Below are 14,992 nucleotides of genomic sequence, written 5' to 3' on the forward strand. Positions count from 1 at the left end.
GAAAATGAGGAATACATCCGTGTTGTAATAGGCCTGTAATAGGCAATACATCAAATCAAATACGAGATTAAATGGGGATTAGTGGGGCCCACGGATTAGGGCTGTATTGGCTAATCCAATACACCCAACCAAACACACTCTTATTCAAACTCAACTTAGTTTATGGAATAAATCTCACTCCCATGGTTTACTTGCTACTTAAAAAAAATTGATACATCAAACTAGCTCTCAAAGCATTTTTCATTTAAGAAAAATCTACGTTAAACTTGATAACGCCACAAGGGAAGCGTGTCGTACAATTCAAAGGTTATCTGGCTGTCACTTATCCATTACTTTCATTTATCTCCTTAACAAAATAATGGCATGGGATGTTTGTTCAAAGGGTTAGTAATTAAGTTCGTCTCTAAATTATACTTCACTTTTAGAAATTTTTTGACAATAATTCCAAAAAATCTATAAATTCATTATTTATTTCATAAAATTTTAATATTTTTAAAAATATAATTATAGAAAAATTTAAAATTAAAAAAAACTCAAAAATTACCCAATTCAACGAGCACCCATTGGAAAATTTACATTATGTTTTATATTATATTAGTTTCTTCAAACCAATTATATGTTACAAAATTATAATTAAAAATATTTTTTATAAAATTAAAAAGTGAGAATATTTTTAGTATGATTGTAGGTGTCTTTATTCATTTTACAACCAGAGTGTAACATCCCGAAATAAGGTCTAGGAGTTTGGGCCAACGAACCCTTATTGTCGATTAAGGTCTAAGATCGATTGGTTAACAATTAGGGATTGATTTGCGAAAAGGGTAAAAGTAGGAGTACTTGAATAGTTATTTGTCCAAAGAGTTGAGGAAACAATTTCCTTCCTTAAATGAAAAAGAGTCATGCATGTAGCACTTCTTCTGTCATTAGGAGACCCTTACGTTCTAAACTATCGTAGTTTCATATGAATTAAAACATTACCAACAAAGGTTTTAAACCTATATGCATACCAAAACCCTACCATTAGCCAAACCTTCATTGAATTGTTTCTCTATGTTTTCTGTAGAGTTTCTGCAAATAAAAAACCAAGCCCGTTTTTCTTAAAGGTTCAAGGTAAGACTCTGTTTCTCTATTGGATTAGACATTTAGAAGTAATTTTAGAGCTTTTAAGAAAGCTTGCAACAAAAGAAAATAGGTTCACCAAAAGATTAGCATGTGCGAACCTAAGCTTGCTTGTGTTTATAAATGAGTTTTAATATGCTTTGACTATTAGTGACTTGTGAATATTTGTGAAGTTGCAAACTTGACAGAGTCGTCGACAAGCAAAGACATGGGAAAGGCAAAGCTTGTTTAAAGCTTTCGTCAAATTGGTAAGTGTTCATGGATTGCCACTTGTATGTGCAAACCATAGTGTTAACCAGGAGCTTAGGGCCTTAACCTAAGTTCTGAGAGTAAGTTTTCTTTAAAACTCGATTTTATTATTGTGTTTGAATATGTGCTTTTATGAATAGTGATATGCGAGCTCTATGTTGCAAGTTGGTTATGAATAGTATTTTGCGAGCTCTTTATGAATTGTGAGCTCTATGTTTAAGTAAATGTTTTGATATTATAGTTTTTGTAACCGTTTGATATAATAGCATGTCATAGGATTGTGAGTACTCACCTTTGTGTTTTATGATTTAGGTGAGAGGCCTTGGGACAGGTTAGGAGAAATAAGGGAATGACAAGCTAACCTCCATTCATTGAGATATACTGGTGTGATGGAAAGTGTTAGCTTAACACTACATTTATGAGATATGTCAAAATCTTTCAGTCAAAGAGGGGAGTTATAAAGAGATTCACTTATCCAATAGAAAAAAATAAGTGAATGAGATAGTATTTTTTTTTCAAAATATTATGTTTTACTAACTTATAGTAATTGGCAGAGTGTATCTGCGAACCAAACTTCGTGTAAGTATGGAGAACCCAGTTCATAGAGCAGAAACCTTGATAAAACTTTTGTTTAACTTATGTTTTTGTGCGTGCTATGTGGTTTTTCTGTTCATTGACTAAGTTGTCCTAATAGGGCCTGGACCGAACTGGCAGCAACTGAATCTACTTGGGGTGTCGGTGGCGATGGTTCTTCGATGGTTGAGCAATGAAAGAATTATACTCCTACTAGGACTCTACCAGAGAATTTAATTTTAGATTAATTATTCCAGAAATAATATTATTTTAATAGATTTAATATTAAATTAAATTTAATACTTATTTTAATAATATTTTATTAATTTAATATTAAAATAATTATCTAATATTAAATTAAATTTAATGTTTATCTTGTAGATAAATATTCTATTAACTTAATAAGATCTAATATTAAGGTGATTAAGTTTAATCATAGTTGAACTCTCTAAACTTTTCCTATATAAAGAGAGCCTTAGGTTATCATTTTTTACACACTTAAATTCAAGAGAAATTTGTAGAGAGAAATTTTCTAAAGAAATTATTTTAGAAAATTTATAGAAATATTATTCTTATTTACAACACGGTCCAAAAGTTTAGAGAAATTAAAAAATTACCCCACTAGTAATGTTTGTGAAAAGTTTTCTAATTCAAAGTGAGCCCACACTCGATAGACGTGAGCTTGAGGATAACAGAGAAGACTACTCAATCAAAGTGTTCATCCTAGACGAATAAAAAAAGGTACAATTTGATTAAGTATTTATTACTTTAAATATAATAACCAAGTTCTTGTTTTAGAAAAAGATTAAAAAACTCTAGTTTTTTCCTAAATTTATTTTCCGCTACATTTTTCGAACCTGGTTTTCCAACATTGTAGGTGTCTCTTGATGGTCCAAGGACATGTCTTTTTCACCGATCTGATGGAACTACCCTTTTATGGTTTCAGCGTAATCCTTGGAATGGACTAGTTAATAACTCCAAGATAGACTTTGAATCGAAATGAGTTACTTTACGGTGAGGAGATGGGATGAAAATTGTTATGGTTGGAGAGCGAGCCCAAGTTTTTTCCAACATGGTCTCGACAATTAGAACTGAGAAGATGATGGGAAAATGTCGTAAATCCTACTTAGTGTACGTACAGAATTCAAACTGTAAGAAACTAAGTGTACATTATATTCACTGTTGTGGATTTTCCTGATATGTTTCCTGATGAGCTACCTATTATACCACCAAATCACGAAGTAGAGTTCAACATTGAGCTTCATCTTAGAATTGCGCTAGTGTCAATTGCGACATATCATATGGCACCGAAAGATCTTAAGGAGTTGAAGCTCCAGTTATAAGAGCTGCTCGACAGAGGTTTCATTTGACCTAATGTTTCTCTGTAGAACTCGCCAGTCCTATTTGTAAAAAAGAAAGATGGTTCGCTACGCTATTTATAGACTATAGATAGCTTAACAAAATAACCAGAAAAAACAAGCACCCACTGCCTCGAATTGACGATCTGTTGACCAACTTTGAAAAGCTACAATGTTCTCAAAAATTGATTTAAGATCAGGATACTACCAACATAAAGTGAAGGAGTTCGACATTGAAAAGAAAACGTTTAAGATTCGATATAGGCATTATGAGTTCTTGGTTATGCCCTTTAATCTCACAAATGCACTAGTGGCATTCATGGACTTGATGGTTCCATGAATTTTTGGATCAATTCATAGTGATTTTCATAGATGAACTCCTATAGTACTCGCGAACCAAAGGAGAGCACGACATCCATCTACGAGCTGTGTTGCAAGTACTACGGGAAAAACAACTATATGATAAGTGAGTAAGTGTGAGTTTTGACTATGCAAAATATCGTTCTTAGGACATGTGTTCTTAGCAAAAGGAATTCATGTAGGCCAAATGAAGATCGAAGCAATTGTAGAGTGGAAGACACCAAAGAGCATTACTAAGGTTTGAAGTTTCTTAAGATTAACTGGATACTATCGATGGCTTGTTGAAGAGTGTGCCGTCCCCTACACTTTGATTTTTAGTCTTGGTGGTAGGCGTGGTAAGCATCTCTACCGTCTCACTACTTTCCAGATTAGGCATACTGCCCAAAGAATGAGGCTCAGCTCGAGACCCTCTAGGACGTCCACCATGCCCTTGTGTACCATGACCTTACATACCACGTGTGCTCATTTAACTTATCTAAAGTTCAAAAATCTTAAATTTAGCTTAGATTATTTTTAAATCCCAAGTCTAAAGTTTAGTAGAAGCACTTATCTTAAAGCAGAAGTTATTTTATTCTATAGTCTTTGAAGGTTAGCAATTTTACTAAAGTAACTATAGTAAGAGTAATTATAGTAAAAAATTCTTACTTGGATTGGCATTGGAGTCTCAAATTCTTTTTACGAAATCAAACATCAAAATTAATCAAAATTTGAATTTATTATTGTTAAAAATAATTTTCATAAAATTTTACCCAAAAATAACAGCCTGAGTTTAGAACTTGGCTCTAATACCACCAAATATAATACCCCAAACTCGTCATAGTCGTTATGGCCAAATCTTGAAGGTTACATTAATGAGTTGAAACTTGGTCATTTATTTTTAAAATGTATCATTTTCCAAACCCAAAAATAAGAGATTTTATAGAAACTTGCCTCAACTCTTTGGTAAAAGAATTTGGCAATCATGATTTTTATAAATTCATGATGCTATCGACTTTACTTACTTGCTTTGAAAAACGCATAGTCCCGATTAAAAATTTGTAGTAGAAAATTTCTTATAATTTTTAACCTTGAAAATTGATTATTTAAGTTAAATTTGAAATTGTGCAAATTTTAAAATAAGTAATTAAAATACTCAAAAAATCCCAAAAACGAAAGTTAAAGTCAGAAAAACAGTCCAATAGTCCATAAGTCCATAAAATCTAATATATATATATATATATTTTGAAAGAGTTTAACATAGAAAAAGTGAACTGAGCTTCCAAGCACCGCCAAATCCTAAGTTTGAGGATTACCTGAAAAATATTTATCAAACAAAGTGAGATATAAAGCTCAGTGTGTGCCTCGGCCCACAAGCTAAAATCACAAACAGAATCATACTTAGATGCAAATACAAAAGTAGACAGGTAAAAAATTATACATGCTTGGCATGACATAATCAAACAGAATAATCCTACCTCCATCAGTTACACACTAACTCCGTCCAACCAATCACACCAAATAAGGCTACAAGAACTCATCCATCCATCACATTATAATGTGATTCTATGTCACTCAGATAATATGTAGCTATGTTGCCAGAATATATATTGTGGGTATAATGCCAGAATCATATAATGCAATAAATTTGCCAAAATCACACTTCCTCCATCACATCCATATATCCCACCCCAAATGCACATGTAAAGTCATATTAAAAGATCATGCATAAGTATCATAACATGCCATGCCTACTTATAAATAAATCAGATACATGTTTTTCATACATACGAGATAATATGAGATATCATACATGAAATCTTACTCAAAGTTTAACACCCTTATTGAGTGAATGCAAATTAGATTTGGAATACTCACACTCGGCCTGCACAATGCCCAATAAATTGCACAAATTAGGCTCACACGCCATGTGGCCCACACACCCTACCATACAATCTAGCACTCAACCAATTAGATGCCCGTGTGACCCATACAACTTGTCATATGGCCAAATAGACGACCATGTGGTGTTATCTACCGGTTTCAATTTTTCACAAAATTTCCATATTATTGACCTTTCATAGTATCTACAAGTTAGAACACACACTTGATTACTGTTGGAATGTAGGCACCACACCAATAATAATTTTTGCACACAACATTCACAACTAGACCCAATTCGCAACCAATATCGAAACCAAAACTTGAATTCCATATTTAACACTTAATAAAACCAACCTCAAAACTAACATTTAGTCACTTACCCAGAAGAGGATTGATTCCACTACAATCAAATAGAAGAATGAGTAACCATTGTAGGATCCACCGCTAAAATAAACCCCCCCAAAAAAAAGATCAATAACGAAGATTAAAGAATGACTAAAACCCCTATCTGTCACATGGAACCAAAATAATTCACCTTATGAAGATTAAAGATTAAAGAATGCACTTACAAGACTTACACGAAAACGAAAATATGAATTCCTCGCTCAAAACACAACACCACAACCATAAAATGCCAGAAAATTGATAACAGAGAAACGAAAATAGAGGAACAAAAACTGAATTTGCAATTAAAAAAACCAAACAAAAGAGAAAGGGAAAAGAACAGAGGAAAAATGATAGAGAAAATTTGCAGAAACAAAAATGACCAAAACAGAAAATGGGGAGAGGGCGGAAAGAGAGGACGATAGAATAAAGAGAGATTTTAGGGATATTTTTATAATTAAAAAAATAAATCAGATAAAAATATTATCTAATCTAATTAGTAACCACCTATCAGATTACTCAACAGTTGATTCGACAGAAACTCTGACAAGTATGGGCGGCCACAACCGATATACAGCAAAAATTAATTTCTTTTACACACAACAGAGTTTAAACTTGGGAACTAAGGGTAAACTACAGCCTTATTATTGAACCAGCAGACTCATTATTACCAGCAAACTAGCAAGACTAAAATATAAGCTACAAGTGATGAGCCAAATGAAGAAATAAAAATAATACAAAATTTTTAAGGAAAGGGATTTGAATATAATGTCTCGGGCACATAAACAAAACCATTAACACACTAAACTAAATAAATTTACTATACATAATTAAGCGATTTAAGTCTAAAAAATTTGGTGCATTACAGTGCCCTTCAAAAATGAAGATTCAAGCCTGCAGGCTCACAGAAAACATCAGCAACGCAAGCTTCCTTAAAATTACATAATAATTTAGTTTTTAGGGCACATCGTCGAATAAAGAGTCCAATACCCAACACCCAACGACAGCTTTCAGAACCGATACATTTATTCAAGCTGCCATCTTTATTTAACTCAATAATATTACGCCAAACCGTGGACATTTTATGAGTACGATGCAAGGAAGGCAGCCATGAAAGTTTACCAATCCATATTTCACTACCAATAGTTTTCTCCAAAGAGAATTATGCTCTGTACTATATCTCCACCACCATTCGGTTAGTAGAGCAGAATTTTTATCTATGAGTTTCCCAATGCCTAAAGCACCACATCTTTTAGATTTAACAATCAACGCCCATTTCACATACAAAAAAGGAAAACCATCTCCCATTAATACAAATGACATGGCATCATTGTTTCATACAGTCCTTTACCATTAATACAAGTGATTTAATTTGATTAATAATATAAATTAAATAACCTAATTTGATTAAATTAAATATTGATGATGTATATGAAAATTAATGTAAGTTTAATGATTTAAATTGTAAATAACTCATTGGATAAATTTACATTGAAATTAAGCATTACTCCAATAGTAGATTTGAACACCATTAACCGGTTCAAACCATTTTATATTACTACCATGACCTTTGTGGCCAATGGTTGCTTCATTGCTGATGTTTTGAATAGTTATGGAATACCCAAAACATTTTGTATGTATCCTATTGTTCATTCCTTTTTCAATTTATTCAAAACTTCGTTTTGTTGTATAATACAGCGATAAGAAGCTTTGTTAATGACATGTTATGTTTAGTTTGCTTTGCCTATATATGGATTGAATTAATTTAGGCTGATCACACGCTAAACCTTCCAATTATGTCCATATTATTATGCTAAGTTAAGTATTGTTATGATACTTGCTCTCACCGGTTCAAAATCTAAAGGGTTTGGGTCAAATTCTATTGAGTTCACACATTGAACTTGCAGACCGAGCTCGTAGGATAATGGGTGTTCACAGGATAGGTACCTACATTCTCCTGCGAAATCATACGTGAGATCGTGTATGAGACCGCATAAATACGTGTTAAGTCTAGAGTAGGATACTTATTGATATGTATGGAACCTACCTAAAATGTTATATCAGTGAACAGTACACAGTCATATAAATACACAAACACCACTATCTAAGAGAGATAGAGAAAACACTCAACAGAATTTAGGTTTTAACTGGCTCTAATCATCACGTGCTTCTCTTTGACAGGTCTTTTCAATTTCTATTGAATAAGTTTAGCTTTCACATGAAGTTTTCCTTCAATGAATATCTGCTTTTCTTCATCTTTGAGTTTTGTTTTCCTTCAATACCGATTACTGAATTATGAGTTTTGTTAATAAATTTGGAAAGAAAACTCATTGAGATCTTTTTTCTTATAGTTATAAATTAGGAATTTGGTGGCAAAGTAGAGTTGGAATGGCAAAGAGTAATAGGGCTGGGCTATCTACAGACTTGTTGACGAAGATTTGTCATGGTTGCAATCGCCATTGGTCACAACTCCAAATATATAGTGTAAGCTTAGCTAAAACACAAATATATTGAGCACATACATCAAGCGCAATGAAGTTTCTTACAACAAAATGCATTGGAAATTTGCTATCAAGAGAAATTTCTAATTAATTGCTTTTAATTTTCCACAAAATGTAATATGAATTTCGATTATTAAATTAAAGAAATGTTAAAAAGTTCAGTCAAACAAAATGGGTGCCGTGGACCCTTAATTATTTCTTCACGCATAAAACAATATTAAATAAATTATAAAAAATCTAAAATTATAATAACTAAAGTAAATTATACAACATCTACCCATTAATAGGCCTAAAAAATACGAAAGATGGATCACTGTAACACTCCGAATTTCTTAGATATGGAATGTTAAATTATAACAAATAATTTAATTCTGTTTAGTGGATAAGTGTAGTGATTAAGTGGGTGAGGTTTTGGGTTTGAGTTTTTTCTTTAGAATTTTGTTAATTTTTGGTTCTATTTCTATCACTAATTATTTGATTTAAATCTTATTTCTAGATAAATTATTATAGAATAAATCTATTGGTTCAATGGTTAAGTTTTAACGTATTCTTGAGTTTAGAGTTTAAATCTTGGTGTGGGCATATGAAATGTTTTTGTTGCTTGTTATTTGTCAATAGTTGAGTTCTTTTTTAATCACATTGAATTATTATATATATATATTTTTTAAGTTATCAAAATAAAACATATCCCTAAATTTACTCTAATTTGCACGTCCAATTACCCTTCCCTTCTCACGTTCGTTTCTTTTTCTTTTTCTTGTATTTTCTTCTTTTGTTTTTGTAGCCTCTTTTCCATTATTCTTTTCTGCCGTACTTGCTTAATTTCTGCTATTCCATTTTACCCCTTGTATTCGTGCACGGTGAACGTGGAGTAAGTTTCATTTAATAATTTCTGTTCTTTTCCTTTGAAATTGTTTCTTGAACAAGATAGGAGTTGTGCTTATACCTAATCTTCTTTCTTAGTTTTGATAAGCGCTCTTGTGTTTTCGATTAGGCGAAGGGAGTGAGAATCTTATTCCTCCAGCAGAATTGTTCTCGTCTTTGGTGTTGTTTTTGAGTGGTGAGTATACTAATCTTGTTTTAGGGACTGAATTTTGACAAAAGAATGTCAATTTGGGTGGGTCTTTGATGATTAATTAGTATGATTTGTTAATTGATGGTAGGTTTCATGAGTTCCCGATAGTTTGGTTAATCAATTATGTCATCAGGTGTGTAATTAACCCGAAACATCATTTAAAACTCGAGAAAATTATAACATAAGGGATGTTTTTGAAACTGCCCAGCGTCACACGGCCGTGTGGAGCACATGGCCCCGTGAAATAACATGGACATGTGATAGGTCGTGTGGACCAAACGGACTAGCTTTTTGGGCCGTGTGGGAGCTTGTTGGGCCAATTTTGAGGCCCGATTAGGGCAGTTTAGGGGACTCAAAAATTGAGTCTATGGGCATTATGTAGGCCCGAAAAAACATAAGTTTCAATATGCAAACATAGGTTTGTGTAGAAAGCATGTTAAGTAAGTCTCGATAAGTGTATTAATGTGATATGATATGCTTTATAAATATGTACATTAGATATGCAAGCTATATGATTTGTGAGTACCACATGCTATGTTATGTTCCGTATGAAAATATATGTATATGCATGCCATACGATTTATGTTATATGTATGTATGATATTATGTCTATATTTTGGGGTGGGATTTGATATAATGAAGGAAGTTTTATATGGCAGTATTTACTGCAACTATGGTGGCTAGAATGCAAATTTCTGTCTAGTAGCTCAGCGGTATATTATGAGTGACATACCTCCACATATTGGTGTGATGGGATCGATGGATGTACTCTTGCAGTTCTAATTGGTGTGTTTGGTTAGATAGAGATGGTGTGTAGCCGATAGGGGTAGGATATGTTTTGTTATATGATATGCTTTGATATAAAATCTGGTATGCTATGATATGTAATAAGCTATGCATCTATTTGATTTTGACATATACTATGACTTGTGGGCCAAATTACACGCTGGGTGTAAAGCTCACATGTTTGTTTTGTTTTAGGTAATCCTTAGGCTTAGAATTGAATGGCGACTCTAGAGCTTGGTTTTCACGTTTGGGTTTAGTATGTTATGGACTTTCAATTTTATGGACTTTTTATTCGGACTTTTGGACATTTAATTTTTTTCTAGGACGTTTAGAATTTATTTTGGTAGTTGTTTTGTTAAAGCTTTGGTTTTTAATCGGAGTTCAAAACAAGACGACTAACAATAAACTAAAGGTAAATAAGACAATTTCTATAATGCGTCGCAGCCAAATATTGTCAAAAATTGCTAGAATGTTTTATATCGCAAACGATTTAAGTAAAATAGGTTTGTTTTTAGTAAAACTATTAAACATGCTTTTTCCTCGAAGCACTCATGGGTTTTTGAGAATTGATACATTTTCAAAGAGTTATTCAAATCGATTTTCTTTACGTTGAAAGTGGGGTTTCATTAAAATTAAGAATTAATGTTTTCATGTACGATGTAATCTCCACAGCCCGACAGTAACGTTTAAGTCGGGTTTGGAGTGTTATACTGAGCTTGCTCGAGTAGATACATTGGGAAATTAAAATAAATTTAAGAAAATTATAATTAAATTATAAAAAATTTGTTGAAATGTCATTAAATAATTGAAAATAATTGAAAAGGGATAATGGATGATATGGTAGGAAATGTCTACAAAATAATTTATCCGACAAAACATATTCATACATTATCATAACACAATTTGATCCACTCTTCGGTAAATTATACCAACATAAAATGTCATTGCACAAGGGAAAACAAGAATAAATAAAGAATAATAAATCTAAACTCAGAGTTTAGTTCAATTGATCCATGTAATCCGTTTTAATTTACATTTAATAGATTTGAGAACGGAATCCTATATAATCAATACAAACACACAAACCTTAATTATACATGTTTTTTTTCCATCAAACTACATACCCATAGTAGCCCAATACACATACAGCTTTCGACCTGGTCCAACTTTCGATAGTATGCATGCCTCCAAGACCTGTTGAAAAACAAGGGAGCCACTACACCCCAAAATCCTATTACAAAGCCAAGAACTATGCTACATAAAGCCAATTCACTTTACTTCCTTCACTGCTACTTCCATTATTTGCAACATCAGTTGGAATACCTTTTGTGTTGCAACTTTTAGTGAGAGGAGGTCCGCAAAGATGATTGCCCATGTAAGAAAAGTTTTCAAAGCTTTGAAGCTGAGTGCTTATTGGAATTTGTCCTGTCAAGTTGTTGTAAGACACATTGAAGTGATTCAAGAAATTCAAATTGGAGATGCTTGGAGGGATTTCACCATTCAATCGATTCACGGACAAATCAAGAGATTCCATCAGCTCCATGTTGCCAATTTCGTTTGGTATATTTCCTGCTAGGAGATTCGTTGATAGATTTAATGACCGTAGCTCAATGAGACTTCCAATTTCATTTGGAATCTCTCCCGTGAGACTATTAGTTGAAAGGTCCATACTGGTAACAAGCCCTAGTGTGGCACTGTATTCATCCTCTTGTCCTTTCAGCACTAATAATGCACTCAAATAAAAGAGAGTAGTTCTGGTACTTACCCACTCATAAATATAGTTACTTTGGTTGCTTCTGTTGGCCATTGCAGTCAAATTACTAAAACATTTTGGAATAGTGCCTGAAATGTTGTCATGGGCAAGGTCCAAATTCTGAAGATATTGAAGATCACAAATTTTATGAGGAATATGGCCATCAAAATTATTTGATCGAAGGCTTAGAACCTTAAGTCTTGAGTGCTTGTCTCTAATCCATTCTGGTACACTTCCATTGAAATGATTTTCACTAAAATCAAGCATAATCAAACTGGAATTTTGCGATGTGGATGGCAATGCTCCAAACATGCTATTATTCCGAAGGTTTAGCATTGAAAGATTTATATGCCCTAAAGAAGGTGGGATTTTACCGGTCAAACTGTTGCTTCCCAAATTTAAATGCCCTAAATTCTGCCAATGATTCTAACAATCTGGAATTTCTCCTGAGATGAGATTTTTATCAATGTAAAGAAATTCCATCCCTCCCCTACTTGGTGAATTACAAACTAATTAAAAAAGAGATCCTGAAAATGAATTATTTGACAAAATTAAAAATTTTAAAGTTGGGAATACTACTCTTGGCAATTGGCCTGTGAATCGGTTTGAACTCAAGTAAACAATGTATGTCACATTCAAATATGAAATCCCTCCACTAAGTTGATTATAGGAAAGATTTAAATATTTAAATGGAATGGGAAGGTTCAAAAACCAAGTGGGCATGACATTAGAAATTCCTGCATCAGAGATATCTAACACAGACAACTTCTTTTGGAACTTTAACCATTGGGGAAATTTTTGGCCAAGATGCCAATGACCCAATTCAATAATTCCACATTGAAATGGGAGAATCCAGCTTGAGTTCGGTTCAAATATTGTGTGATGCCTTCAGAGTTGTCAATCTGGTGAGATTAGAAAAATGGGTTTCTAATACAACTCCTTCCAATAGATTATACCCAAAATCTAGAGTTTCCAAACTTTCAAGTTGTCCAAAACATAAAGGAAAAATACCATTTAATTGATTTTCTGAAACATCAAAGAACTTCAAAGATGATAACTCCCCTATGGACAATTGAATGGGACCAAAAATTTTGTTTCGAGCAAGGGACAGGTAAGCTAGATTTTTAAATTGGCCAAGTTGATCAGTTAAATGACTAGAAAGTTCGTTATCTGCCATATCCAATGACTCTAAGGAACCCAAACAACATCTAGACAAACTCTGTAGGATTTCTGATATTCCATCTTCAATTTTTTTATATGACAAATCCATCTCCTTCAATTTGCACAGATATTCCAGAGAGGTTGATAATCTTCCCTTCAACATAAAATTTGAACAAAGATCTAGGTGAGTAATAGAGCTCAAGTTTCCAATGGTTCTCGAGATTGTTCCTTGTAACTGGTTTTCACCACGACTCAGGAACTGAAGACGGTTTAAACTATACAAGGAATTGGGTATGGATGAATTGAGATGATTCAAAGTAAGATCAAGAACTTCAAGAAACGAGATGTTCCCAAAGTAATATGGAATTGGACCTTCCAAAGATTCTCACTAAGATCAAAGGACATAAGACTATGAAGACTAAATATCGACTTCGGTACTGAAGAAAAGCCGTTCCCAGAAAGATCAAGAATAACCAGTGATTTTGTAGAATTAACACTAATCGGAGATGGATCATCTTCTAAACAACAATTTGACAAGCGCAACTTTAACAAAGAAGGATGTTTGAATGTTACCTGTAGCCAATCATTTGCTTTAGAAAGATCCGCACCACTCAAATCAAGGTACTGCAAGGAAGAAAGTCCAGAAACCCATTGAAAACTTTTTGGTTTGAGATAATTACCTCCAAGATCAAGATAATGCAACTTTGAGAGATTCCCAAGGTTATGAGGAATTCCTTCCGGGAATCCAGCTTGAGAGGTTAAGATGTGTTAAACTCCCCAGCATACCAAAAAATTTCAGGATATATATGCTGCTAAAATTGTTATAGCTCAAGTCCAGGGAACTGAGATGCTTCAACTCCAGCAGTGAAGGATTTATTTTGCCTCCTAGTTTTGACCGCTCGTAAGCTTCCCATTCAAAACATGGTGCAAATTCATCCGGCTCTGAAAGAGTAGGAGCCAAGTTCAGTTGGTGGACTTGGCCTGTTGAGTTATGGCAGACGACACCAATCCATTCACAGCAATCCCCACCTTCAACCCACGAAGATAGCCTGTTTGAAGGATCAATAAGATGATTCTTGAATTTCAAAAGACCTTCTCTCTCACTTTGAATGCAACGTGCGTTGGAATTGGCATCACAAATGGTAAAACAGATAGCGGCATTGAGAAGAAGAAAAGGGAATAAGGAAATTGGAAGAGGAGCTGTCATGGTTGCAATTGCCATTGCTCACAACTCCAAATATATTGAGTAAGCTTAGCAAAAACACAAAATCATACATGAAGCGCAAGGAAGTTTCTTCAAACAAAATGCATCGGAAATTTGCCATCAAGCAAATCTCTAATTGATTGCATTTAATTTTCCACAAAATGTAATATGAATTTCGATTATTAAATTAAAGAAATGTTATAAAGTTCAGTTAAACAAAATGGATGCCGTGGTCCCTTAATTATATCTTCATGCATAAAACAATATTAAATAAATTAAGAAACTAAAAAAAAATTAAAGAAAATTATAAGAAAATTTTATCTATTTTTATTTTTAAATTTTAAAGAGCTTACTTTTTTATATATTTTTTTGAAAATCTTTAAAATTTTAAATTTCTAAATTTTATATATTTTTTAAATTTTTTAAAATATTTTAGATTTTTTAAATTTTTAAAAAGTGGCATATAAAATAAAATAATGTTAATGTAAACAAAAATATTGTCCACGTACATTAGGGGCAAGGGATGTTATCAAAATTTTCCACAAAATGTAATATGAAACTCGATTATTAAATTTCAGTCAAACAAAATGGATATGATGAAGGAAGACA

At 32.9% G+C, this 14,992-nt stretch overlaps 1 protein-coding gene across 1 annotated transcript; it reads right to left on the reverse strand.

The window, feature by feature from the left end:
• Positions 1 to 11,514: 11,514 nt before the first annotated feature.
• Positions 11,515 to 12,354, reverse strand: LOC107930897 (receptor-like protein EIX2). Its single transcript, XM_016862659.2, has one exon. It carries the CDS (start codon positions 12,352 to 12,354, stop codon positions 11,515 to 11,517), a length of 840 nt encoding a protein of 279 aa, XP_016718148.2.
• Between the last annotated feature and the right edge of the window lie 2,638 nt (positions 12,355 to 14,992).

Source organism: Gossypium hirsutum, chromosome D11 (genome assembly GCF_007990345.1).
Source record: "Gossypium hirsutum isolate 1008001.06 chromosome D11, Gossypium_hirsutum_v2.1, whole genome shotgun sequence".
Taxonomy (NCBI): domain Eukaryota; kingdom Viridiplantae; phylum Streptophyta; class Magnoliopsida; order Malvales; family Malvaceae; genus Gossypium; species Gossypium hirsutum.

Bases quoted from the DNA above. Each gene is read 5' to 3' on its own strand.
- LOC107930897 (XM_016862659.2), bottom strand. From the start codon at position 12,354: ATGCTAAACCTTCGGAATAATAGCATGTTTGGAGCATTGCCATCCACA.